Below are 27,830 nucleotides of genomic sequence, written 5' to 3'. Positions count from 1 at the left end.
AGGAGGAGGAGGGGCTGGTTAGTCTCTTCATACCCCCATGAAAGGGGCCCAAATGGCCTCCCCTCCCAGACCACATCCTTCCCTGCCCTGTGGTCTTGGGATGCTTCTCTTCCTTCTCCTGCCCAGTTGATCACCCTCCTCACCCCTTGCTGGCCTCCCCACTTCAGAGCCTGGCAGGCTGGGTTGAGTCACTCATTTCCAGTACGCATTCGCCTTCTGGTCAGGCCAGTTTGACAAATCTCACCATCCCCTGTCCCATGGCTTGAAGCCTGTGGGTCCCCTGACCCCCCAAGTAGGGTGTCTACCTGGAGGAATGTATAGGCTTTTGAAGGAGACATTAGAGATCACATGGAAGATTCCTCTGTCCCTAAATCTAGGGATAGAGTCTCTGCTTCACGCCCAGGAACTCTTTTCTTTCCAGAAACAAACCCAGCCTACTCCTTCCCCCAGAGTCACCTCAGCACAGAATCTCCCTATTCTGTTTTCTCTGGGGCAAGAACGTCACCCTGACCCTGGGTCCTTCCAGGCTAGTCAGATGAGGAGGATTAGATAAGCACTCCGCCCCCAATCTCCAGGGAGAAAGGGGAAGGGGTGTGGCCTGGGCCACCCCAGGGTAGTCAGCCTGGCTCCAGGAGGCTCTGCCTCCCAGAGAGACTGAAGGCCCCAGACAGGACCTGCCCCACTGCCTGGGGTGGGGGTAGGGACAGCCACAGTTCAGCAGGAGGTCACAGAGGAAGGAGCAGTGACCTCCCCCTAAGGCAGGTCCTGCAGATCCAGCTGCTTCTCAAGAGGACAGGGAGGGGAGCTAAGAGCCCTTCAGACAGGAGCTGACTCCTTCAGGTCCTACCCTTTCAAGCCACCCCCAGGACCCCTGCAGAACCTCCTGGGTACTATGGCTCCATCCTGAGGACCAGAAGAAAAGGGCTCTGCTACTCCCCAGGATGGACAAGCAGGCCTAGTAGGAAGGGAAAGAGTGTGTGAGGACCCAGAGCAGTCCTGCAGGGTTGTGGACCTGGGCTGGGTGCAGACCCCTCTCCTGCCTGCCTCTCAGGGCTTCTCCCCCTCTAGCACTAGGCTCTGCTTTGCCGCACCAGGCCCTGGAGAGACAGGAGCTGGGCGATTCGGGGAAGGAAGAGCCACCTGCCTCCTCACCCAGCGCAGGCCCAGAAGATTTCATAGGAAGGGTGGGCTGGTGTGCTGGTTCTGAGCCTACCCCAGGCCCTGGATTAGGTTGAATGTAGGTGGCTGGGGGTGGGGGTGGGGGTGGGGGTTGTTGCTGTCTCTTGCCCTCGCTGAAAGGGGCATAAGAACTCCAAACTGGACCTGAGGAAGGCCCGACTTCCCAGGGGGAAAAGGTGTTTTGGTTTTTTTTTTTTGGTGAGAGGAGGGGAGGAGAATGAGGCAGAAGAGAGGGTCTTTACCCACTCACTCATCACCCCAGATTGTTCCACCTCCTACCCCCTTGACCTTAGAGGAGTTCAGGACCAGTGAGAGAGCTTGTCCCTGTGAAGTCATTTCTGCATGACTGAAGAGTCACCGCTGCGTGATCCTGCTTCCTTGGCACCCCCTCCACTCCCAACATCAGTCTTCTGGGCCTCTCCACATCCTGGCTTCTTCTAAGAGGCTGAGTCCAACCCACCCCTCTGTCAGGGCCCCAGGCTTTCCGCCCCCCTACTCCAGGCAGCCAGAAAGGAGCACAAGACCCAGGCACTTCTGCAAATACATTTAATGCACTTAGATTACACAGAGGAAGAGGGGACAAGAAGGAAACGACATCTAAGTGAGTCACCCAAAAATTCTTACAAAAGTCCCAGGCTGGCTGCAGCCCCCAGGAACCGAGTCACCATTGACATTAGAAACTAATATAAAATTTTACAAAAGTCTGCTCATTGCAGCATTCAGGTACTTGTACAAAAGGAGAGCTCTTTCTACAGGGCTCCTGACTTATAACAGGGACCCAGGTACCTCACTTGACACAAGGACCTGGAAGCCAGCGAGGAAAGACAACCAGATAAAAAAATACAGTCAAGGGAATTCTCTCCTGGTCTGCCCCATAGGGGCGGACCTGCAGGTTTTTCCCCTGTTCTCAATCTCAAAACCCAGTCCCAAGAACTTGTGTTTATTTTTTAAAACATGCTAGCCCTTTAGTTTCTCCCCAAGGCTTCCCAGACCCTTCCCTGAAGCCTGGCCTTTGGAAGAGAAGGGCAGGAAGAGGCACCAGCTCCCCAGCCAGACCTGAGACCCTGCGTGAGCTTCTCCACCCCCACAGAATGGCAGCTGGGGCCGTGGTCCTCCTGCAGCCCACACTGGGCCTGAGGAGCTGCGGCTGTGTCCACCTTGTGTTGCCAGCAAATAGCATGAAGGAGCCCCTTCCCCTCAGAAGCTTCAGTCACAGGGACATGGAGGGACAGAGTAGGAAGGGGCAAGCTTCAGGGAAGCCTATGTAGGCAGATGTAGGGAGGGAGACTTCTTAACCTCCCCAACTTATTATGAGGTCAGGGCTTCCAAAGAGCTACGGAGAAGGAAAGAAGGGGTCCCTCTATTGAGTGCCTGCCATATGCCAAGTGCTGTGCTGGATGTGCCCCACAATCTGTTTTGCTTTATCCTCAATGAGGGTCCCCTCTCAGTGAAGAACTCCCTCTGGAAGGCACCATCACCCAAGGGAAAGAGGTCTGGGCAGAGATGGTAGATGCTCTGTCACCCCTCTGGAGCCAAAGCATTGTAGGGAAATGAGATGGAGGCTGGTCTCAGCTGAACCTTGGAGGTTCCCGATAAGAGGAGGGGCTGAGGGGGTGCAGGGGGAGACAGAAAGGAGCCACAGGCTTCACAGGCTTGTTGTCTCAGAGCTCACCTGCTTCCCTTTTGCCTTCTGTACTGACCACAAAACTTAGCTCAGAAAATACCCCCCTGCCCCCAAGCCAAAGCAGGCGGGGTAGAGGCAGGTCCCCAGAAAGAATCTGTGGAGAAGTAGGTCAGGATGGCAAGGAAAGGAAGCAAGTCAATGACACCTCTTTGGCCACAAAACACCTAAAGACAAGAGTTTTCAAGGTGGGGATGCTGTGGTGGGTGAAGACCAGGAAATGTCCTTCTGGAAAAGTCCTCAGAGCAGAAGGCACAGCTGCTGCCAACATCAAGTCCAGAGGGGCTTCCACCTTTGCTGTGTTGGTGGTGGGGGGGGTGGTGGTGGGGGGTGGTGGTGGTGGTATGTGTCTCCCAGATGCCAGGTGGATCTGCCTTGAAGCTCTGAGTTTGATGGTGCTAACCAGGTAGCCCTGAGGGTGTAAGCAGAGAAAGAGCCAGACCTGAATGGCCCCTTGGAAGTCTAATAGCTTGGCCACCCTCATGCCCCTGAAGGCAGCTCTTTGGCTGGATGGCTCATCAGAGGTGCCCTGCGCCCTATGGGTCTCCTCGGTACTCCTGGTAGTGCCCATGTGTGTGGCGGTTGCAGACAGGGGCCAGGGCATGTTGTCTGTCTGTGTGGTCCCTGACAGACAAAAGAACTTTGTCGTGGGAGAGCCAGAAGGGTGGTCTCATAATAGCCATCCCCAGAATTAGGGGTAAGAGGGCCTGAAAGGGGCTTGTGATTACAGGTCAAAAGTGAGAGACAACCCCAGAACCCCCAAACTATGGGTCAGAGATAGGTTGGCTATGAGACAGGAAGACCGTGAGATCTGCAGTACTGGAGTGAGGAACCAAAGACCACTAGAGGCCAGGATGCCGGAAAGGAGACAGGACAAGGGGTAGAGAATGAAGGATGAGAAATGAATCAACACAGAAATGAATGGAAGGAGGGAGAGTGCAGTGTTTGCAAAACTAATGTGAAAGACATGTGAAGAGGTTGATTCTTCTGTTTTTAATAAGTCAGAGTCCTGCAGCCTGGAGGCTGGGAGGCCCAGTGGATGAGGAAATGGGATGGGAGTGGCAAAGAGCTGGAGACTCAGGCCCTGAGTGGCAGGTGGGGATGGTCTATGAAGTGCTGGGCTTTACCCTCTCTCAGGCAGGCCTGGTTGGGAGGAAAATGCCTAGAAGATGAGGCTGGGGTCACCAAGTCTCGGAGACCCTGATGATCTTGAACTCTGTGGGGGCCCAGACCACCTGGGAACCAGCAGCAGCCCTTCCTGCCCCAGCTGAACTGGGCTCCAGGCTGCATGGGGGAGTGTCTTGGCTCCCCCAGGCCTGGCTGGGAAGAAAAGCCTCTGTGCGAAGCTGACTCCTCCGAGGCCTTGACCGGCAGGCGAACACCAGCACCTTTTCTGGTGGCGGCTCTGGGGGAGACGGCCCCAGGCCCTTGTCTGTAAGAATGAGAAAGTTCATCTGGAAATAAAGTTCTGTTTTTTTAAAAAAAACATATATACATGGCTTCTGGACATCTTTGAAGAGCAATAAAATACCATCCGGTTTCTACAAAATAAAATAAGGAGGAAGAAAACCAAACACGATCAAAGGAATCGTTGCACCGCCAGAAGAGCTTGACTACCGAAGGCTTCCCAGAGTTGAGCTGGGCAGGGTAGCTGGCTGCTACACCTCCCTCCCGCTGGGCTATGCGGCAGAGGGTAGGTGGGAATGAGGCCTGTCTCCACCTGGGGGCATATCAGAGGTCCAGAGGCAAATCTCAAACCAGAACCTGCGGTGGCAGTAGGAGGAGAAGGTTGACATTTGCCCGACTGCAGCCCCCTGGGGCCCCAGCCTGGTCATGTGGCTCGGCCGGCTGCAGGTGCGGAGACCCCTCAAGCTGCAGGTGAGGGGGAGCCCTGTGACCTGTGCGGGGCATCCCAGCAGGCTGCAGTGTAGGGGCTACGCAGTCATCCTCACACTTGTCCTTGTGTTTGCAGGAATCTCGTTTATGCAGTTGTTACACTGGAGTCACCGGGAAGCAGCTGGGCTCGCCCTTGGCCCCTGCAGGGCCAGCCCAGGCTAGTGCAGCGGGCTGTCGAAGACCACGTCGGGGAGGATGGAGACTTTGAGCTTCTTTTCTGGCCAGCTGTACTCTTTGGGAAGTTTGAACTGTGGAGGGGGCAACGAGCACAGAACCAGAGGATACACGGTTAGAATCCACTGCCTTCTTCCCACACTGCCTAGAGAGGCCAGGACCCTCACCCAGGCCCTGTCTCCTGGGTGCTGGGGCAAGACAGACCACCGGTTGGTTGCCTGGCTTCAGTCACGAATGTTGAACCAGGTGAGAGGCTGGGATCCAGTGCTGACCCCTCCTTCCCCACACCCAGCCAATAATTAACTGGGCTTGGAGGAGGCTTGTTTTCTGACTCTTTCTTGACTGGGCTGACCTTCCCTCCAGCTCACTTCCTTGGTTCTGCCTCTGGCCACAAGCATGTAAGGAATCTGCTCCCTGAGGCCCGGGGGCTAGAGGATGGGGGGGGCAGGGGAGGGTGCAGATGCTACAGGGAAGTGGCTTGAGGTCTGGAACTCTGCGGTCCTGTCCCTGCCATGGCTCCTTTCTGAGGCTGGCAGGGAAGAACTCTGGAACCTGCCCCCTGGAGCCTTTGCCAAAGGGCCCCAAAGGAAGGAGGCCCTGCCTTGGCCTTGGTGGGAGTGGAGAAGCAGAGCTAGTGTGGTTTGAGGTGACTTCTTGGGCCTGGTGCAAACTTGAGAGGAGCTCCCCACCCTGCTCCCCCTTGTTCATCCTCACAAGCTTCCCAGGGTTACCAGCCTGAGAGAGGTGCTGGCAGTGGCCAAGGAGAGCCCAAGTTCTTATGACCCGACTCCCCGGAATCACCGATTTGCTTACAGTTTTGTTTCTCAAGCTTCTGGAGGGGGACAGGGGAAGAGACTGACATGTTCCCTGTGTATGCGAGGACCCTGCATGGGGCCAGCAGGCACACAGCTGGTGCTCATAGATGCTCCCTGATTTAGGAGTGGGGTCTGCCTTTAAGTCTCCTGCTAATCTGGGAGCAAGCTGGGAAGGAGGGAAGAGCAGGGCCCTCAGCCTGCCCAGAGCTGGTGCTAGAAGAGGACGGCCTGACACTGCCCGGCTGGTTCCCTCTCCCTCTCTCTTGATGGGGGACTGTCCAAGCCAGGACCAAAGTGGAGAGGAGGGCAGGGTGTGGGGACAGCCTTGCACAGGAAAGGAAAAAAAAAGTCATTTTTAGTGACCTACTTTCCTAAGCTCCTCCTGGCTCCTGTCCCTCCTGCCTGGACTACCCCTCTTCCACCCCCTCAGCACCCGAGCTGAGAGCAGCAGTCTGGCGCCGTGCCATCCCTGTGCGACATGGCCTCTCCGGAAGCGCTTCTGGGCAGCCGGCTCTGGTCTGACTGAATGGGAGCTGGGCCTCAGGGGCTGGTGACTTGTGGGGCTTGACCAGCTGGCACAGACTGGGTACTTAGTGACTTTTGAATGTATAAATGAGGAGAGAGAAGACATTATCCCACTAGGGGTGACCTCAGGCTCTGAGGAGTTCCTGTCCACCTGGAGACCTGGACGGGCCAGTCCTGCCCCGTGGACGGTCCTCCGCCCTGTGGATATCCGTCGGAGGCCTCTGTGTCCGGGCTGACTGGGTCCTGGCTGAAAGCTGGCTCCTGCCTGGCCTCGCTCTGGCTTGGAAGCCTGGCCCCTGGGAGGTGAAGGAGCTCTCCCCAAAATACACTTTCGGGCAGAAAGGGCAGAAGAAGGGTCTGTCTCTGCCCCGGACAGGAGAGGGCCCAGAAAAGCCCTAGAACTATCAGCGTGCTAATGTTCCACTAACCTATCTGGGCAGGACTCTGAGGCCAGGAAGGCTCAACCCTGCTGGGGTGCTGCTTGGTAGGAGGCCGGGGGAGGGGAAGGGACTTTCCAGGATGAGGTAAGTCCCCACAAATGAGGATGCCGGGAACAAGGAAGAAAAACAAAAGGGATTGTGGGCTCCACTCCTGTACCCCAGCGGAGTAGCCAGGACAAGCACAGGCCCCCACCTGGCCCACAGCTTGGCTGGGGCTGGAAGAGGCGGGCCTAGAGGGGAGCGCTCGTGGCCAGAGGCGGGAGGGAGAGTGGCTCCTGGGTGGCCTGAGGCTGGAGCAGGAGCCCCTTGCTGCCCACCAGAACTCCATGGAATGTTCTCTGGCAGCAGGCGTGGGCTTTCTGTTCAAAACCTGCCAGGGAACAGCAGGGGCTGAGGAGAACTCAGTACTAGCCCAAAGGCCCTGGCTGCCTCTTCAATGAGCTTCTTGGGAGCTGGCAATTCAGACAATTTGCTGGGTGTCCTCACAAGAGTTGGGGGTGGGGGAGGGGGAGGTTCAGGGAAGTGAAATAAAGCTGTTTAACATCTCCAGGGTCTCCTTTCCAGCCTCTCTGCACACGTCAGAGACAGACACATGCACACACGCAGACAGACTCCTGGAGACTGGAACCTGCTGTCAGAGAGAACCAAACAGCTTACTTCCTCTGGAGAAGTCAAATCTTCTAAGTCCTCCAACATTTTCTCTACAAACTCTTCGGTCAACAGAATCTGGGAAGAAGGCACAAGACAGGCTTTTATTATTATTATTTGTTTAAAGTATATGGTCTTTTGGCTAATTGCCAAGCTATGGACCTCTGTCCAGGCCGTGGAGGAGTGGTGAGCCCACTGTGATATGTTCTAGGGCCAGGGGAAGTACTTGAGGCCTAGCCCTGACTGTCACCCCCAGCCTGCCCCCACCTCCCACCACCAGCTGCCTACAGTATCAGACGGACTGGGGCAGAGAAGGGAGGACGTCTAGGACAGCGGGGAGCAGGGCAAGGACTTCAGGAGACACGGCAGTGCTGGTCCCGGGAGGGACATGAGAAGGGGCGGGGAAGGCCGCCTGTCTGGCAGTCCGGGCGCCCTGCACGTTGCAGTATGGTAGAGGGAAACAGAAAAGCCGCAGGGCAGAGGAGAGTGACTCCAACATCCTCCTTGTTCAACAAGGTTTGTGTGTTCCCCGAGCCCCGCTTGGGAGGACAAAAGGAATCTGTCCAGGTTTGGAATACAAGCCTTGCCTGGAATCTGGAAATGCCCTGGAAGGTACCTCTAGGAATGTCTGAGCTGCACCAGCCTCTCTCATTTTAGCGAAGGGAAAGGGACGCCTCAACTCCCATGCGTAGTGTCTATCTTTTCTCAGGCCCCAAGCTCCCAAAGCCCTGCCTTGCCAGCCCCATTCAGCCACTGAGTCCTACAAGTTTTAAGAAACGTCTTCTCCAGGGCACCTCCCACCTATCCCACTTCACTACTCTGGTCTGCTACCTTGAGGCTTCACGCTTGCTGTTGAGAACAGCCTTGCCCCTTCGTACAGGGGCACAACCACCACCCTCACCCATGTGTGTAGTCAACCATGCATGCAGTCAACAGCAAGGATACCCAGGACTTCCTCAACCTGCAGGGCCATCTTCTCAACAGGCTCCTCTATTCAGGCCAGTCCCACACTGGGCCCAGGCTGGGCATGTCTTTCCTCTTCCCAACCTGATCCTGTCTTCCACCCATCTCCTCCGCATGCTGGTCCATGGGACCTCCTGACTTCTGCAGTGGACCCTTCTGTAACCCCAGGCTGTGGCTCTCCCCACCTCTACTTTGCCTTCTCCAGTAGCCTCTGAATGCCCCAGGGTGGGATGTGGGGACAGAGGAAGAGAAACAACGAGGTGAAGACCAAGGTGTGGGAAAAATCCCCTATGACAAGGAGGAGGATCCAGGACTTGAGAAAATACCAGCAGGTTTCCCCAGGGAATTGTCCATTCTGATAAGAACATATGGCTCAACATTTGGAATAGGTCAGTGTATCAGACAAAGTGGAATGGCAGAGGAAGGAGGGCAAGCAAGCAGGCTCACTAGGCACCTCACAGGAGGGAAGTTTCCGAAGGGAGGAAGTTGACTGGGTGGAGGTGTGAGCAAGGAATGAGAAAACTACCCCAAGTGGGCAGACAAAATATCACCACACCGGGCACTGTGCTAAGCGCTCATAGAGCTTATCTCCTTCAGATGAGGAAACTGAGACACAGATAGGTTATGAGATTTGCCCAGTGTCACATGGCTTGTGAGCAGCGGAGAAAAGATCATCTCCTGGTCCTTATTTTTTTGGCTGAGCTGGGTCTTCACTGGGGTGTGCAGGCTTAGTTACCCCATGGCATGTAAGACCTTAGTTCCCCAACCACAGATTTAACCCAGGCCCCCTGCACTGGAAGGCGGAGTCTTAACCACTGGACCACCAGGGAAGTCTCCATGTCCCAGTCTTCTCTGGACTCTAAAGTTAGTGTGCAAAGCAGAGCTTCCAATTCCTGAAGTCTAACCCTCACAGCATTTACTCATGTATTGATTCTTCCGGTCACCTGCCCATCAACCTACTTGATTCCAGAAGCATTCCCTGGGTGCCTTTGCTAGGCCTGGCCCTGGGTGGAGCCCTAGGGAAACAGCCATGAAAGCAGTCCATTCCCCAGCTGGACAAGCTCCTTCCTGGGGTTAACAGGGAGCCAAAGGTCGTCTCCTTCTCAGGCTACAAGCCCACAGTCAGGGACAAAACAGCTCCAACCACCAGCCCGTATCTCCTCACCAGTTTCTGTTTAAGAAGCTTAGGCTTCAAGTGGAGACAGAGACAAAGTTTGGACAGGCAAAGCGGGTCTGTGAGAATGCCCACCTGAGATGCTCCCTCCCACCTTCCTCCTGGCTCCCTAAGCTGGGACCCAGTAACTCCTCTCATGGACTACTGTGGCGCTGCCCAATGCCACTGATTCCAGCTCCCACAGCCGGAGCCTCTGTTCCTCTTGCTCTTATCCTAGGGTTCCCCCCCCACCACCCCCACCCCCCAAAGCCTGGAGTCTCTCGACCAGTTATCACCAGTCTGCTTGAGCAGTACAAAAGTCATATTCACATTTTGGGAATTTCCGGGGCTTGTTGCCATCTCTGCAAATGTGAGCACAAACACAAGCATACCTAAAACCCAATTATATTACAATGGCTCCAGTCCGGGCCAGGCTGAACCGATTTCTAACCCACAAATACTTGGGAGGGTGGACATTTCTGCCAGAGAGGTAAATAGGCCTGGGACTGTAACTAGTGCTGGGGGTGAGAGGGGGTGGGGGAGGGTTCACAGGAATGGTGACCACACAGAGAGGCTCCAAAGAGCTGGAGAAATGGGGAAAATAATCCCACCAACAGGAGTTCAGTCCTAAGCCAGTTCTTCTGACAAAGGTGTGGAGTTGGTGGTGGAGAGAGTGTGAGTTATGGTGGCTTTCAGTAGACCAACTACCAAATGTGTACTATTAATATCTGTGTGTGGACTCATTTTATACTCAGCTGGGGGAGGGGACGGCAGGACCAAAAGGAGGGACAAACCCTAGTGGCTCCTCAATTTTCACTTTTAGTGATTGGCTGGTTCCTGCTGGAAACTTCGCATTATTTTAAAAGAATTGAATGGGGAAAATTGTACGTGAGATCTGCATGATATTAAGGGTGACATTCCCTACAAAGAAACACGACAGACTGTCATAGCTCCAGGCACCTAATTTAATTTCCTTTGGGAGTTAAACCTTAGAAGCTTAGATTGAACAAACAGGCCCTGTTCTTTGTATATTTCAGACCTGGAGCTGAGAATGTTAACAGATCCTATCAACAGGACACTGGAGATAGACAGCCGCGATGCATCAGCTCCTGGATGCTCTCACGAGGAACAGACACGCCGTTGTGATGCAACTGTGGGAAAAGCCTGTGCAGTTCTGGGACTTGGGACTCTCGAAGCTCCCTGGGTCCCCATGGAGCTGCCTGGCTCTGCCACAAATAATAATAAGAAGGGTTATGAGAATGACAGCAGTAAGGATAACACCGCCAGCAGCAGAAGCACCAGTGCCTCCTCCATGTGCCAGGCACAGGGCTAAGTGCTTCACTGGTATCATCTTAGGGCCACCCTGTGAGGAAGGTAACCATCATTTCCACTCTGCAGACGAGCGGGTGTCGAGACAAGACAAGTCTGGACTTTAGAAGAGCAGTGACCTGAACTCATGGTGGTAGAAGATGCTCTTTTTCTGTCTGGGAAGGGCACCTCAATTCTAGAAGCCTCGTATACTCAAAGCTGACATCTCTTCTCTGCTGGGGGAGGTGGAAGTGACTCTGGCTTCAACCCAATGGCCTGGAAAACCAGCGACACATCTCCTGGCCACCTGCTCAGCTCAAGAGGGCTGGAACCCTGGGCGTCACAGACATGCAGCTGTTCAAAACCAGGTTGGCCAAGTGGAAAGGAAGGCAAACCATGCCCCGATATAGTTTCCAATGGGGCAGATTTCCAGGTCAGCTTGGTAAACGTGCACATGAGGCGACAGTTGCTCCAGTCCAGAAAACAGCAGTAGAAATAATACTACTAATGAGACAGCACTCACTGATGCTCATGATCACCAAGAACTGGGCATAAGAGGCTTACGTCTGTGCACAAACAGCCCTTGGAGGGAGAAGATGCTCCAGTGAGCGGGGAAGCCCCCCAAGCAATCTGAGAAGAAACTCCCTGGGGAGGATTTTGAAAACCTGGAGATACTAGGCACCATCCAGACCTTCTGAATCTGAGTAGCTAGGTCAAGGGATCTGCATTTTAAAAAGGCAACCCCTCCCTGCAGAAGATCCTGGTGGAGGGTACCCTGGGGAAACACACTCACAGGGGCAGTGGGTCTAGGCACAGGTTTAACCAACAGGGATGAGTTAGTGGCTGCAGCTCTCCCACTAGCTCTGACTGGTAGAGCTGTGAGGCGGGCAGTGGCTCCCTGCCCCCCACTCCCAGCCTCCACCTTTGATCAAGGAGGGGACTTGGAACACAGGCCAGCAACTTACTCCAAGGTGCTCACACCCAGTGCCTTAGGATAGCCTGGCTGGCGGATGAAGACGGAGGATCGTCAACAATCTTCCCAATTCCCCAGGCCCTGGCAAGTTCCAGAAGGAACCTGAAAAGTGATCTTTCATCATGCCTGCCCTGGGCAGGCCTGGCGGTGGGGCAGGCAGGGGCCCAGCCACTGCAGATCTGATTCAAATGTCTGCGGTCAGTGATATTTCTGAGTCTGCAAACAGCACTGACAATGCCCACTCCTTCCCCTCGGTGTGACAATCCTCACTTTGTCTGGGGCCTTGTTTGCTCTTCGTGTTGACACGTTGTTCTTGCTTCCCAACAAGTTTGGCTTTCTTTTTCCCTCCCTTTCCTTCTCTCAGGGAAGGAAATGTGTTGTTTACAGGGTAGGGCCTGCCAAGGAGCTGCTCTGGCACCCATGATGGCAGGGAGGAGGCAGGGACTAGGAAGCCATCCAGTCTGCGTCCCCCCAACACCAACAGGCCGGACAAAAGCTAGACAACGGCCTGGAGCACCCCCCCCCAACCCCAGGCTCAGGGGCAGAGGTGCGGGTGCGGCAGGTACCACTGCAGCAGCCACACAGTGAGGCTGCATTCATTTCCTGTTCTCGGTGGGTGGCGAGGGGTTGGCTGAGGTGGCCAGGAGCGGGCTCAGACTTCTCTTGCTCTGGCTGGCAGCTGGTGAGGGCACGACAGGCCCTCTCAGTCCTCTCCTGTACCTCCCCAGGCACAGTGCTGGGATTGAAGCCCTATGGCTGTACCTGTGACAACGAGGACCCTCGGACAGCCAAGCAAAGGTCTTCTGGGATTCCACATTCACTAGTGGAAGGAGAAATAGCAGAGGAAAGCAAGAGGAGCTGCGCAGGGCCAAGGCCAGGGTTCACCAAGTGTCTTCCACACAATGTCCAAATGGGTGCATGGGACAGGAGAAGGCTGAGGCTTGTCCACAGGGTGCGGGGGTGAGTCAGCCACTGGGCGAGGACCAGAGCCCGGCAGTGACTCCCCAGATCTGGCCTGGAGAAGTGAAGCCCACTTGAACAGCTGTTGGGCGTCTTCTCCCAAGCCCCAGGCCTCCCATCAAGGCTGGCAGAGAATGGCTGGGAAAGGGGGGCCACCTGGGTGAGCCGTCAGACACCACACAGCTGAGAAAGCATTGCAGGGCTTAAAAAAAATATTCTCATATTTGGTGATGTGACCTCTGAGTGACCTCTGGGGCCGACTTCTCCCCCTTCAGATCAATCTTGGCTGGGGACGGATGAACGACTCAGCTCTGGGCCAGGCTCCCGCTCAGAGACTAACAGCCCAGTGTTGACAGACTCAAGGGAGAGAGGCTTGTTAAAGCCACTGGGTTGAGGAATGCTGGGGGAAGGTGTGTGCGGGAGCAGACGCTGGCAGGCCTCCCCAGGTCCAAAGACCCTCCTGTACTCCTCTGGAGCTGGCTGACAGCCTTCACCATCTCAGCAGAGATAAAAACAGCCAAGGGTAGGGCGGAAGGAGGAGTCTGGTGTCAACCTCCGGAAACTGAAGAGCCTAAGGAGTTGGAGGATTCCTGCCTCTCCAGTTCCTCCAGGAAGCGGGGAGTGTCCCCTGTACTCACTCTGGGGTGGCAGGCAGCCCTGCCTTTCTGTGCGCCAGGCCTTGACGTTCCTGGGGCTGGAGAGATGGGGCGGGGGGGCGGACCTGGAGAAAGGGGGCAGCCTCAAGGCAGGTGCAGGCCCAGGAGCTGGTGGGTGTGGGGGCCTGTCTGGGGCTACTCCAGAAACCCCGGAAAGGGCCCAGATTCCCTCACTTTCTGCCTTTTTCTCTCAGGCTCTCCTTTGTCATCCTCTCCCATGAGGGGTGTCTCTGCCATGCCACTTCCCCAAGAGATAACAGGCCTGGGCTGGAGGCCAGAACAAGGTGCCAAGGCTGGGAGCGAGGGCTTCCAAGGCTGTTGAAGGCTGATGCAAGAAAAGTCATCCTAGCCCCTCCCAATTCATCTGGGACCAACGGAGAGTGTTCCAGCAGCCAAGAGAACAGAAGTCTGGGTTTCTTCAGTCCTGGGGCTGCTGCATTCAGTTCCTTCCTGCCTCCCTGCCCCCCACAGGCCTGGGCACACAGGCCAGAGAGACATCCTGGAATCCAGAAGCATGAGGGAGAGGTTCCCATAGGAGGTGAAGCAAGTCTCTCTGCTGGGGTCTCCCTCTAGAAGGGTCCAGTGTCTTTCCTGGGCTAGTGGATTGGGCCTTCACTGGTGACCTGGAGCCTGACCCCAGACCTCCAGGAGGTCCTCAGACTCCCAGCGAGACAGGCGGCCCCAGGGGGAGACTGAGAGGCCCACAAGTAATTACAAGCCCAGGTTCCCACAAGCCAGGGAGCTGCCTGTGACCACAGTGGCAAGACCCTAGAGAGGAAGGCGGGCTGATGCTGGCAGTCAGATGCAGAAAGTGCTGACTGCTTTGGGGGTGGGGAGATGAGGAGGGCTGGGCTGGGGGCAGGGGCAGAGGGTTTCCCAAGGCTCCTTGGACAGGGCCTGAGAAACCCCTGGGTGAATTAGGGTGCGTGCTTGGGGAGTGGGCCTCAGCCAGCCTTCCCGGGAGCTCCCCTGTGAGCTGGCCCCCGTGGTGGACCACACTAATGAGCCCATAACACAGGCCTTTGATTAAGCAGCTCTCAGCACAGCAACTTTATTGAAACATGCCGAGGCCAGCGGCTGGTTCCCACCGCTCCGGTTCCCCGGGCAACAGCGCCTGGGAGGGGACCATGTGCTGGGAGTCAGCGGGGCGAGTGCTCGAGCTGGCTGAGGGGCTGCCAGGGAGGCGTGGGGGAGCAGAGCTGGAAGGAAACCCCAGCAGCTAGGGGATCAGGGGCTTGGGAACCAGGGTTGGGCCCAGACCTTTGAGGGGACTGAGGATCAATGGGACATGTGCTGAGCCCTCTGGAGGCCCAGGTCACCAGGCTGCTGAGAACTGCAGATGCTGACCCCTACCCCGACTCCAGGCAGGAAGATGTTCCAGGAGGGATGGCGGGGCTCCAAGGACAGGTTCAGAGTAGAGCACGTCAAAGGCAACTGGGTGGCACTTATTCTCAAGTTGGAGAGGCTCTAGTTCCTACTTTCCCAAGAAAAAGTGCTTAACCTTCAATACGCAAAGCACTGAGGACACTTCTGCTGAGACCTGTCAACACACTGTCACCTGCTGGAAATGATGACCTCTGACCTGTCAGGGCTGGGGTCTCCTGCATGGTCCACCCCCCACTCCTTCCCAGCTCTGTGCCGCCCCCGCCCCTGCTCTCCACAAGCAACCTGGAGGCCTGGGACATGCTGGGGGTGGGAGGAGGCCCCTTCCACTTGTTCCAGGCTAATTTCAAATGCTAGAGTTCAGAGCTTTTGCTAAGGTAACAACCAACACCACATGGACAGAAATCTAATGTTACCAAGTGGGACTTTTAAAATGTATTTATAACTTTATGGTTCAAAGTAATTTTGTTATGAAACAATGTAATAACAACAGTGGAAAAAGGCAAGATAATTTATGGAACACAATATCCCTAAAGCACTGGCTTCCATTTCTACCCTCAGCTTAGTCTTGGGAGTCTGGTTGGTATCCTTTGTTTGCTGTTTGTTTTAATTAAGGGTTAGTATTTTGGTGGGGAGGGGGAGGGAGGAGCTGGCCTGAGGAGGAGACACACACACACAAACTAAAAGCATGCCTACATTAATGGTAAATACACTTCACAGACCGCCCCCAGACTGGCCTAAACCCACTTCCTCTCTACTGTAATCCCCCTGCCCACTGCTGCCCCCCACTGCCCAGGATACACCACAGACAAGGCAGAGTCATCTTTTACACTAGGGTCAGATTCCCTTTCTGAGAGAGGTAAGGTGGCGTGTTCCTTCTCCCATGCCCCCAACAGACAAAAAAGGATGTTGTTCCTCTACTACATCTGGGAGTGGGTTGGACCAGGCCAAGTACCCGTTAGAGACCTGGGCAGGGTGGGGATTGGAAGGAGGCCTGTGGCTGTCAGGTCTGGGCACCCTGCTTGGCAATGGCTCGAGGCTGTGCCCCAGCCAGAAGAGCAAAGGAAGGACAAAGTATTCTGGAAAAAGCCAGCAGGTTTGCACTGAGAAGCTGGGTGTCCGTCAGGAACACAGGAGAACCATTAGATGAGAGGGGGCAGGCTTGGTCTGCCGAGACCTGCCCATCACAGCCCATTGCCCGGTCCAGGTTCAGATGCCTACTTTCTAGGTATTCTGGTGGGCTTCCCCATATAGTGGACAGTGGCTTCCACACTCCCTCCCACCCTGCTGCACCCCTCATTTCCTGTACCTTGGTTTACCTGAGATGCAGAAAGTCGCACATCCCTCAAAACTGAATTTCCATGGCAAACAGAATTATCCACAGCCAGAGCCTGGAAGGTTACTGTTCCTGTCTCGCGGGACAGGCAGAGGCCAGGAAGTGCTCCTAGAGCTGGTGGGCTAGGTGGAAGCATCCACACATCACACGGCATCTCTCCACTGGCCCCTCAGGAAGGCACCCCCGGGAGCTTGCCAAGGGAGGACAGGGAGGTGGTGGGCACAGGAAAGGAGGCAGGCAGAAGAGAAAGAGCCTTCTCACTTGTAACCAGGGTCCGTGAGCTGCGTAAGGGTGCTCCTCGGTGGCAAAGGCGCCTTCTACTCCCGTGGAGACAAAGGTGATGGCCATGTCACCTGTGATACTTTTATATGTAAAGTGCCGTCCGTGCAGGAGCCTGCCCCTGGGGGTGGGAACGTGAGACAGTGAGAGCGGGCCTGGCCAGGGTGCTCGGGGACTGTGGGGGCTACGCTCCCGGGATGGGGTGCCTGGAAAATGCCCTCCTGACTGACCAGCTGCCCACTAACAGGGGACTTAACCAAACATGTTCGTCTCAACACCTCCCAAGAGAAGCCTCTCACGAGTGTTCTACTGTCATCCTTCCGAAGTGTTCAAGGCTGGCAGACACCAGAGCAGCGTTCAGAGAGGCTGCAAGGGGAGAGAGGTCCACCTCTTCCGTGTCCTGGTGAGGAAACTGAGGCCAGAGGGGCCAGGTGGTAACGTGCCCAAGGTCAGGTCCAGAGCTAAAAGGGGGATCGTGCCCCTCTTTGTTTGGAGGGTGGGGATGAAGAAGCCCCTAAACAAATTTCCCACACCCCTGGGTGATGGCACAGGGCCCTCACAGCACAACCCTGTGTCTGGTCCACCCACTCCCAGGCCTCTCGTGAGATTTAAATGGTTACCAAGTCCACATCTTTAAAAAAAGCTGAAGCCAAGTAGGGTCACTCTGAGAGAGCCACAGAAGTTATTGTTAACCCCTAGTCTGGAAATAACACCTGGGGGAAGGGTGGGCAGGGGCAACTTGTGGGGACAGAGATGCCAGTCAGCAAAGGAAGCAAAACCTGCTCCTGGCTTCCTCAGGCTGCCTCAGATTAACCCTTCATCAGCCTAAAGGCCCTGAGCCTGGGCCGGAGAGGGAGCTGGGGGAGGAAGTGGTTGGGGTCCTTGGGGAGGTGTGGGGGTTGTACAGGGCCCCGGCCAGCCACTGGTCACTGGCTGTCTTTGCCCTGTTGGGCCAGGCTGGTTTCCACCCAAGCTCTTTCCCCAGGCTCTGGGATAGTGGGGATGGTCCCAGCAAGTACAACCCCCTTCTTCCCTGTCACTGTTGTCCGGGTTTACAGTTATCCTTGCTGTAAAATTGAGGGTGGAACCCCCAGGGCTCTGGAGGAAGCCAGCTGCACAGGTTCCCCCAGGGCAGCATCCTCATGCAGGAAGCTGCATTCTGGCCCTGGGGCTGGGTTTCTAGCAATGTGGATGGCAGCAGAAGGGACACAGTCTGGGCTTCTGAGTCCCTCAAGGAGTGTGCGGGCCACAGGGTGTAGAGAACTGAATGTTTTGCTGGAAAAACAGCAAAGCAGGAGAAAACAGAGCCCCACCCGTTAGAGCCCCTGCCCTACCACCCCAGTGCTACCAGGGACCCTGCCACTGGGCTGGTGGGATGGCAGGGGGGCGGTCTGAGACACCCTAGGTTACTGGACCTTTGTAAGGGAGCAGGGCTGGGGGAACACTTCTCTGCACAAAGGAGAGCTCTTCAGTGCAATGGGGGCTACTGGTGGGCTTGGGGGCCACAGGCCTGCCCACAGGCCCACCCACAGGCCCAGGCTGGAGCTGCCTGACTAGCTCTCCTCCCCGCCAGGGTCCTAGACTCCGCCAAGGCATGGGGGGCCAAGCACAGGCCTGGTAGCTCCTTGAAACCAAGCTGTACTCTGTGGCACTCACCTGAGGCAGAGAGGGATGAGGGCTCCTGACTCCTGGTTGAATTTCAGATGGACGCTCTCCAGCTGCCGCGTACGGATCAGCTCGTGGGGAATGATGGCCGTGGAGCTGTCGCTTTCCAGGCTGTCTTTGCGGCTCCTGCAAAGCAAGCACAGGAACAGGTTCAGCACAAGGTGAAAACCGCAGGGCAGAGCAGGACAGGAGGCTCCCAGGCTGGGCTCCTGTGCAACGACAAGGATAGTGACTGATGATAAAGATAACAACAGCCACCATTTACTCAGCCCGCATTTGCCAAGTGCCAGCTGCTGTGCGAAGCACCCCTCACATGGTGGGCACAGCGCCTCTGTGAGGTGGGCACGATTTTTACAGCCCTTTAACAGATAAGGAGTCTGGGATCAAGAAAGTGATGTAACTTGTCCAGGTTGCACAGCGGGGGCTGTGGAGCTGGGATCTGGTCGCAGGTGAGTCTAGTTCTGAAACCTCATCTTTGGCCAACACACTGTAGAAAAGCTATGTCACAGTGGCTTGTTCTTCCCTCAGATGGCAGCAGGGGTCTCTGGGAGCCCTTCTTCTGCTGCCCTGGAGCCCCAGACCCCAAGTTCTCCAATGCTGGGGTGCCAAAGTTTCAGGAGACTCGGCTCTGAAAGCTTCCTTCCAGCTGACCCTGAAAAGGCTGTGACATCAGAGCAGGCTCAGAGCATGCACACTCCTGCTGGCGGCCCATAGCTACAGTGACATACACACCCTTCATCCAACAGGAAATGACACAGGCCTCACCAAAGGGTGGAGAGCAAGGCTCGCAGGATTCAGATCTGAGATCCTGGCTGGGCAGCGGGGCCAGCCGCCACCCTACTCGGCAATGAGGCCCCAGCAGTGCGGTACCAGATTCCTCCTGACTGTGGCTTCCGCCACGGCACGTTGCCACTGCTGCCTCACACCCCTTCCTGTCCTGCTTCCCACCCACAGCTTGCTCCACAGCTGGGCCACAGGGCCCCTTTGCAATCTAAGATTCATTCTTTCAAATTCAGCTGCCCCCAATGATGACCTCGCAAATCTGCCCCAGCCGGAAGTGAGGGTTAGCCACTGATCTCATTCAAAAGACTAGATCCCGGTTTGGACTGTGAATTTCAAAATAATTACTCAAGTGTCCAATCAAAATACTGGGTGATGGGCTTCCCTGGTGGCGCAGTGGATAAGAATCCGCCTGCCAACGCAGAGGACATGGGTTCAACCCCTGGTCTGGAAAGATTCCACATGCCAAGGAGCAACTAGGCCCGTGTGCCACAACTGAGCCGTCAAGCCACAACTATTGAAGCCCATGTGCCTAGAGCCTGTGCTCTGCAACAAGAGAAGCCACCACAATGAGAAACCTGTGCAACACAACCAGAGAGTAGCCCCAGCAACTAGAGAAAGCCCACATGCAACAACGAAGAGCCGGCACAGCCAAAAATGAATAAACATAATAAGTAAATACTGGGGGAGAAGCTTTAGTTATTTATCATTCAAGCGGCAGAAGCCATCCAGGATGTCTGGGTTTGATAACCTCCTTATACACTGGAGGGCTGAGGGCTGCAGCCTGTGGCCCAAAAGGCACCCCGACACTCAGAGAGCAGCTCCCCAGAGGGAGGAGGTGAGGTCTGTAGGCAAGATGGAGGGTGACATGGGGCAGCACGGGGCCCCACTGAGGCAGCGACTTATAAGCCCACAGTAACAGGGACCATTCCCACCAGCTGCATGGATCCACCCCCAGATGTGACTGCTCTTTCACAAAGTAGTCTCTTCCTCTGGGCTCCCAAAGCCAACTCTGAGTTGCCCTTTGCCCTAGCACCTCCTTTGACAAGCCCTTTCAGGAGACCTGTGAAGAAGACAAAACATGCTGGCCAAGCCGGTCACAGAATTTCAGGGCTGGGAGGAAACTCTGAGGGTGTTTAATCTACCTCTTTCCTTTAAGAAAGAGACCCAGTAAAGCATCCAAGGTCAGAGAGCTGGGCTGTGGCAGGCCAGCATGGGAGCCTCGGACCTCTGACCAGCTCTCTTCCCCTGAAGCCCTGGCCACTACGCCTCCCTTCGGAGGAAGGCAACACCAAACACCAGCCTCGGGGCTTGGACAAGAGCAGGACTCAGGAAAGGCAGCAGCCCTCTTTGGTGAGCCCTTACTCTGCTCCAGAGTAGGACCCTACACCAGGTAAATTTTTCTGTGGTTAACCCTTCTTGTACAGGTAAGGAAACTGTGGCTCAGACAGGAGAGGGGATAAGCCTATAGTCAGAGTTTAAGAGGAAGAACCAGGGTGTGACTCTCACCATCACTTCCCTGTGTCACCTCTGAGACACATCACCCACCACCAGGCTCCTAGCCCAGCTGCCAGATGGGGCCAGGCAGCAGGCCTCTCTGACACAGGCAAAAATGCGGATGAATAGCAACTGGGGGGTGGGGGCAGCGGGCTGGGAGAGCAGAATCAACAGCACACAGGGCTAGAGACGTCTCAAGCTGGAGGGAAAAATAAATTGTTGAAAGTCAGCTAAAGTCACCTTGGTAACTGCTACAACACACTCACCCGGAACGAGGACATCAAACCCAAGTGCAAACAGCTTTAAAGAAATGGAAAAGAACTTAATCATCTGAAGAATTAATGTGACAAGTGCCCACATTTACACCTCCCACCAACCTTCAATCATTTGAAAACGTACTTTAATCTTTAAAGAGAAAAAAAAAAATTGCAAAATGCAAGATCTGCAGTCCTGGAGCTTGGGTATTTCCGGCCTGCTGCTTCAATGGAAACAGGGCAGATACACACACACACACACACACACACACACACACACACACACACACGCACACACACATGCACGCACACATGCAGGAGCCCAGCTTTTTGCTGATTTGTTTTTTCTGGACATCGATGCAGAAGCATGAATTATTTGTGTGGGCTGGGTGAGGTATTAAATCTGCAGCCGACACAGGTTTGCAATGTTTTGCACGGTTGTCAGCTTAATCTTAGTCATAAAAAAATAAGTAGTGTGCTCGCCAGCGTGGCCTAATTTTTCAGCTGGGCTGTTTTCTCCCTGAGTTCCTAGTGGAGGGGAAGGCAGAGCTTCGGGGTTGGAGGGGAGAACTGCTCCCAGGGAAGGCGTGGTGGCCGGCAACCTCCAGGGGCTGCTGGGGAGATGGAGCCAGGTGATGAAGTATGCTCAGGGAGGCAGAGTGGCTAATAAACACAGGTTTGGGGTTCAAGTCCCATATGACCTTGGGCAAATAACTTAACTTCTCTCTAAGCTTTACTATCTTCTTGGTGGGAAGAATAATAATACGCTTTCCTTATAAGGATTAAATGAGATGACTTAGGTGAAGCATCAAACAGTGCCTGGGATGTAGTAGGTACTCAAAATGTATCTGGAAGGCATTACCAGGATGTTAGCGGGCTGCCTCTAGAAGTCTATCTGCTCCTCATGCAGGAATGTTGATAGCTTAATAGAGACTTATTTGCCTTTACCCTGGGCCCAGAATCCAAGTGCCTCTAGCCAAGTCAGTCCCCCTTTCTGAGCAAAGGTCCTTACCCTTGGCTTGGGAGGGGGACTTCTGAGATGGGGCAGCAGTCACTGTGGGCCCTGGTCAACCACTGGTATTCTGGGAAGGCCCAACTACAGGTCAACAAAATCCCTTGAGGCCTTTGTTCTGCTGAGGGATGTGCTGGCAGGGCTCCCTTCCTGCGCAATGAGCACAATGAGCCTTCCTGCAATTCTCATCCACTGGTCCTCAAGTCAGCCAGAAGTAGGTTAATTCATCCTCCACGACAGCCTTGTACATCCCCGAGGCCGCTCCCACAGCCCAACAAGAGTTTCTCTTCCAGGATTTGTGGCCCCAACTTTCAACGATATTCTTTGCTGTTGTTATTGTGGTTTTCAACTATATTCTTAAGATAAGGTCCTAAATCATCCATCCATCCAAGTAACTCTCCCTTGCATTCACTCTAGCTTGTCAAACTCTAGTGTCATGTCCAGAAGTGAAGTACCATGTGTGGAAATACAGTACGTGGTTTAACCAGCGCAGATCACAGAGGGACTGTGAGCTTTCTTGCTTGGGATACTTTATTTCTATTAAAACTGTCATCACATTGTCCATTCTTTGTAACCTCGTCATAGCTACCAACTTATACCGCACTCCCTCTGTCAACAAATCCCCCTCAGGCTTTCTCCCATGGACTCAGCTTAAACCTCTTCTTCCCCCGCCTGTGTGTACTCTAGATGATTTGGAGCTTGAAACAGAACTCTGCTGTTACTCAGCTAGGGTTTTGAGCGGTCCGGATATTTCTGAAACCTGGCTCTGGCACACATCATATTGGCGTTTCCCCCGACTTCACGTCACTGACAAAACTGATAAACTTGCCATCCATGTTCTCACCCCAGGCTTTGATTAAACAGTGAACAGGACAGGGCCAGGCAGACAGGCTGACAGACTGACATCATTACTCTTCGGGTATGCGCATCCAACCGGTTGTAATCAACCCAACCATTCCACTGCTACGTCGTCCCTCACCCTCCTGGATGGTCTGTAGACATTTCTGTGTCTTGCCAACGATGATGTCAGAAGACACACTCCAAATGTCTTGCTTACCCCCACCTATATGAGGTCTATAGCACTTCCTTTATCTACCAGGTAGAAATAGGTTAAGTGTTTCTAAAAAGGCAGTGAGGAAGGTCCGGCAGGCCTGACTCTCTGTGAAAGCAAGCCTCACTGTTTTTCCTTAGGGAGTGTTCACAGCCTACTCACTGAACAATCTAGCCCTGAGTTTTCCCTGTGAGTTGACACTAAGCTCGCTAGTCTAGAGAGTGAAAGATGCTTTTCGCATCTTGGAACTTCTGAGTGCTTTCAGTCTGCCAACACCTCTCTCCCATTCCCTCAGAGATTACTGACACCAGCTTTCTGAATCTCATCTGCCAATTGGACTGGTATTCTGGGGTGCAATACATGTGGACCAGGAGACTGGAAATCATGGCTTCGATCCTCTTTTATCAATGCCTTTGTGATTCTTCCTAGTCTGATAACCATTCTATTTGAGATGGAAGCTAACAGAAGTAGAGTAAATTTTTGCTGCCTCTCTGTCTCTGATTAACATCGCTCTGTCCAAACAACAGGACCTAGGTTTTCTTCTTCTCATTCTAAACAGAAGTATAAAAAATAGTCCTGTTTGCTGATCATAGCACTTTTTTTGCAAGACTTAGCTCTTCTTGAGTTTCAGCTTTTCTTGTTGGTCTAACATACTTCTAGCTTTTGTTCAAATTCTTCCAAAATATTCTGAGTTACATAAAGACTTCTCTACATATCTGTACTGGTCCCCAGAGATATTACACCTCCTTTCAGTTTTCAGGGGACTATCCACAATAATAATAAAAGGTACCAACTATGAAGTCATTTCCTACTCCAGCGGATCTTCCAGACCCAGGGATAGAACCCATGTCTGCTGCACCTCCTGCATCGGCAGGCGGGTTCTTTACCACCGCACTGCCTGGGAAGCGCAACTATGAAGCCAGGCCCTATGCTAACCCTGTATATATCTGTTCCTTTCCTTCCTGTAACAACCCTACTGTTGCTGTTCAGTCACCAAGTCACGTCTGACTCTTTGTGACCCCATGGACTGCAGCACACCAGCCTTCCCTGTCCTTCACCATCTTCCGGAGCTTGCTCAAACTCGTGTCCATAGCGTTGGTGATGCCATCCAACCATCTCATCCTCTGTCGCCCCCTTCTCCTCCTCCCCTCAGTCCTTCCCAGCATCAGGACCACAATAACAGAAAACTAGTCAAAATGACCACATGGGTCACAGTCCTACATAACTCAATGAAGCTTTGAGCCAACCCATGCAGGGCCACCCAAGATGGACAGGTCACGATGGAGAGTTCTGACAAAACGTGGTCCACTAGAGAAGAGAATGGCAAACCACTTCAGTATCCTTGCCTTGAGAACCTCATGAACCGTATAACAACCTTATAAATAGGTATTATTTTTCCCATTTTATAGACGAAGAAACGGAAACCCAGATACTTAAATAACTAGACCCAAATCGCACAATGAGGTAATAAAGGGCTGAGACAAAACCCCTAGGTCTTCCTGATGCCAGCAAACATATAACCACAATATTTATTCTTAAGAGCCTCCCATCCCTTTGAGTGGTCTTTCCTTCTGGGGTTTCCAAGGCCACGAAGACACATCTATTTTTTTCCCCTGAACTCTTAAAAAGAATTGCTTCCTAGAAACCACAGCAGGGCTTCCCAAAGGGCATTCGATGGAATTTTAATTTAAGACACACTTTTAGAAAAGCAGATGTGGCAAGGGCTGGATGCAGCACACTGTGTCTCAGATGAGAGGTTCACAAAATGCTGGCATTTCGAGGAATCTGAGGAGGACTATGGAGGGCAAACCAACCAGTTTCACTTTGTGTAAGCCAGTATCTTCCAAGCTTAGCCACAGGAATCCCTCCTCACTCAATCCCCAACAAAGTCCCTTACAAGGTTGTAGGGACCCTCCCTCTGGGGACCACTGACCAAGCAGTGTTTTGACAGGGCCCAGGGTTTTCCCTCCTAAACCCTGCTCTGCCTAAGTACTTTGTCCCAAGGACCTGTCACGCCCATGGTGCCGGCCTCTCTGCCAGTCAGTCAGGGGCACGTGAGGCACTCCATCAACTCCTTCACCCCACGGCAAGATGCTCTCAGGAGGCCTGTCAGACAGCTATCCAACGCTCACCTTGAGCTCTTGGCCTGATGCTGGGGAAGCTGAAGTTCCTCTGAGTGAGCAGGGATTACCAATTCTGTGCCAGTTCTGTGATTTCTACCTGGAATATGTGATTCTTTGCACTACGCAGGGTAAGCTGTAACAGCTCCTACAATATCACTTCTTTGACTTTCCTCAATACCTCTAATGTACTTTCCACTTCCCGTTATTCCCTTTTTGGGCTATAGCCATTGACTTCCTGCTACGGAAGATGAGCCTTTAGCTCACTTTCATCTCATACTCCCTCCTTCCCAAGATAACTGTGCCGTAAGTTTGTTTGGATCAGTATTAAGCGTTGATGTTATTATACAATACTAATGCTATTTACAACTGAGCTTCCCTGGTAGTTCAGCTGGTAAACAAGCTGCGTGCAATGTGGGAGACCTGAGTCCTGTCCCTGGGTTGGGAAGATCCCCTGGAGAAGGGAACAGCTACCCACTCCAGTATTCTTGCTTGGAGAAGTCCATGGACAGAGAAGCCTGGCAGGCTACAGTCCATGGGGTTGAAGAGTCAGACACGACTGAGCAACTTTCACTTTCACTTCACTTTCATGGAGTATATACTATGATTACTTTTCCTTTTTAGCATAATTTTCTATTTTTCTTGTATTTAATAACTGTATTGTTTTCTATGAATTTCAATAATTCAATCCTAAACTAACTACCAATGGCCTGCAGATTGTCCCAAGACTTTCAAATAGAGCAAATATTTATCAATTTTATCTTTTTAAAGACATTTCTCCAGAGGATCCTTCCAAATGACTCCAGTCTGAACTCACTGCCCTCCATTCTTGCTACGTAGGTGTCCTCACGGGATCACCCTTCACCTTCACGCTGGCAATTCCTCTCCCCTCTTTCTCATGGGGGATCCCGTTTCTTATTTCCTGAGTATTTTCTTCACTCATTTGATGGAGCATATCTTCTAGCAGATTTCACTTTATTTTTCAGTGTGCTTCTCTATGATCTGTCACCTTCAGGAGTTTGCAGGCAAACTAACATCAACTTTACTCTGTGCACTGGTTCGGAGACTTCTGTGGCCTTCTTTCCAGTTATTTTTTCCTGAGGAGGGGCAGACACCTCCTCTACTTTTATCCTCTTTTACAGGCAGCACCTAGTGGTGATGAGGCCTGGATCTGGATTCAAAAAACCCAAAGTTCAAATTTTGGGTCTGAACCTTCTTAATCTTGGCTCATTGACCCAGGATAAGTTATAAAATCTAGCTAAGCCTCTGTGTTCTAGTTTGTAAAATGGAGACAAAAGTAATCCACAATATAGGGCCTGGCAGATGGTGATACTTAGTAAAAATGCCTGCTTGGCCACAGAACCTGTCCAACCCAGGATCCTTCCTGTACTGGGAACACTGAGCAATGGCTTACGGGATGGCTCAGAGGCACGCCTCAGTAATTCAGCAACTGATCTCAATCTTCCCATTTCTTTCTTTTTTACCACCTGTCTATATAACACATTCTATATTTACACTTCCCACTGTATAAGGGGACTTTTTATATATCCTAACACGCCTTCTCCTTCCAACGGCAGGCGAGACTCCTTGTTTCTAGCGCTGCACAGATCGCAGTACATGCTTCTGGTCACCCTACCCACACTTCACAGGTTGACAGAACCGTAGCCATGTTTCCTCTGCACTCTGCTCTCAACAGATTGAAAAGTCTTAATTTTTCCATGTTAGCCTAAGGGTGTTGGTCATATTCTATCAATGGCAGCAAGTGTAGAAAGGAGAGGAGCCCAGCCACCGTGACTCCTTTTAGCCACAATCCCAGTCCTGTGACAGTGATGACGTCTGCACTGGCTATGCGACTTGAGGCCTTCTCCTTGGGGACGCCAGGCAACAGGAACCAAGGCACCCGGCTTGGCAACGATTCAAAAGTGAAGTGGGTTTGGCCTGCTGAGCCCAGTCCAACCTCTGGCTTCTGCCCACTGGCCTGGGAGATTGTTCCTTTTGCTTTCAGATTGCTGACTAAAGCGCTGAAAAGCACTTGCAGGTCTCCCTTCAGGGCAGGACTGGGACGGGTGTGGGTGGGAGTGAGGGCCCAGCTTAACTCCACAGGTGCTGTTACCGCTGAGTCCAGACAAATTCTCTGATGAGGATGACACAGGGGTACAAGGCCAACACCAACAGCCAAATGACAAAATGCAGTATTTTCACTATGAACATCCCAAGGAGAAAAATGTGATGATAGAAGAGTGGGATGGAGTGTAGGTGAAGAAATCAGAGTGAGGAAGCATCATGTTAAGGTTGGTGGATCCCTCCATCAACTACTAACTCCTCCGGGCACCCGGGACCTCCACCCTGCAGCCCCGTGGTCTGACTCGGGTCGGGGACGAGGACCCCTGCGCTCCTGAATGAGCCAGCTCCAGTTAGAGCCCTTGGCTTTCTGTTTCCTGAGACACTGAGTCATTTCCTCTCTCTAGCTCTCACCTTTGAGCCTTCCTTTTCCCTTCCCTGGAGAAGTGACTCACTGCTCAAGTGTTGGGTGACACTGAGGATCAAGGATGGGTGATAAAAATACTCCTGATTGTGCAACTCGAGGAGGAGGAGATGCAGCGTGGACTGAGAATTTCGACGTGCTGGCCATGAACTCTGAGGCTGGGGCATTAACAATGGCCCCAGCTTCACCTCTTTGGGGAAGTGGACAGAGAATGGAGTTCAAACAGAAATTCACCCAGGCAGGAGCACTTTGGAGCCCTCGTTCTGCCCTTTCAAATGTGTATTTCTGAGAAGGGCACGTAAAGGCAAGCGCTCAGCAAGACAACAGTGGCTCACAAGAGCCTGGGCCCTTCCCCTCGTCAGCCCTGTGGGGCCTGGCAGGGGCCCTGAGAACAGGGCTGTTTCTTTTTCTTTTGGGTTTTCTCTCCAGTGAAAACAACCGTACTTCCCCAGTGTGGGAGGGGTGAGGGGAGCCAACGTGACACGTGGGCTCCTGGCGGGCCACTGTGCTGACACGATGGAGCCCCCGGAGCAGGGTTATCCAGGCCTGCCCTGTGTGCGGGAAGTGACGTCAACAGCCCAGCTATTTTCCCAGATG

At 53.5% G+C, this 27,830-nt stretch overlaps 1 protein-coding gene across 5 annotated transcripts in view; it reads right to left on the bottom strand.

Annotated features, from left to right (window-relative positions):
* Window positions 1-1,711: 1,711 nt before the first annotated feature.
* Window positions 1,712-27,830, bottom strand: part of SUFU (SUFU negative regulator of hedgehog signaling) — a 105,786-nt gene continuing 79,667 nt past the window's right edge. For 2 of the 5 annotated variants that reach the window (XM_019988690.2, XM_019988692.2), the window contains exons 9-12: window positions 18,026-18,160; window positions 16,352-16,490; window positions 7,368-7,436; window positions 1,712-5,004 (exon numbers count right to left, since the gene is read on the bottom strand). In XM_019988690.2, coding sequence (XP_019844249.2) covers window positions 4,915-5,004; window positions 7,368-7,436; window positions 16,352-16,490; window positions 18,026-18,160 — 433 coding nt within the window. In that variant the 3' untranslated portion in view covers window positions 1,712-4,914. Of the gene's footprint in view, window positions 5,005-7,367; window positions 7,437-10,513; window positions 10,701-16,063; window positions 16,213-16,351; window positions 16,491-18,025; window positions 18,161-27,830 lie in introns of those variants that run through there. The other 3 variants (XM_070780739.1, XR_002183788.2, XR_002183789.2) reach the window with 3 other exon arrangements.

Source organism: Bos indicus, chromosome 26 (assembly GCF_029378745.1).
Source record: "Bos indicus isolate NIAB-ARS_2022 breed Sahiwal x Tharparkar chromosome 26, NIAB-ARS_B.indTharparkar_mat_pri_1.0, whole genome shotgun sequence".
NCBI lineage: Eukaryota > Metazoa > Chordata > Mammalia > Artiodactyla > Bovidae > Bos > Bos indicus.
This window is presented reverse-complemented; position numbering and strand designations above follow the sequence as displayed.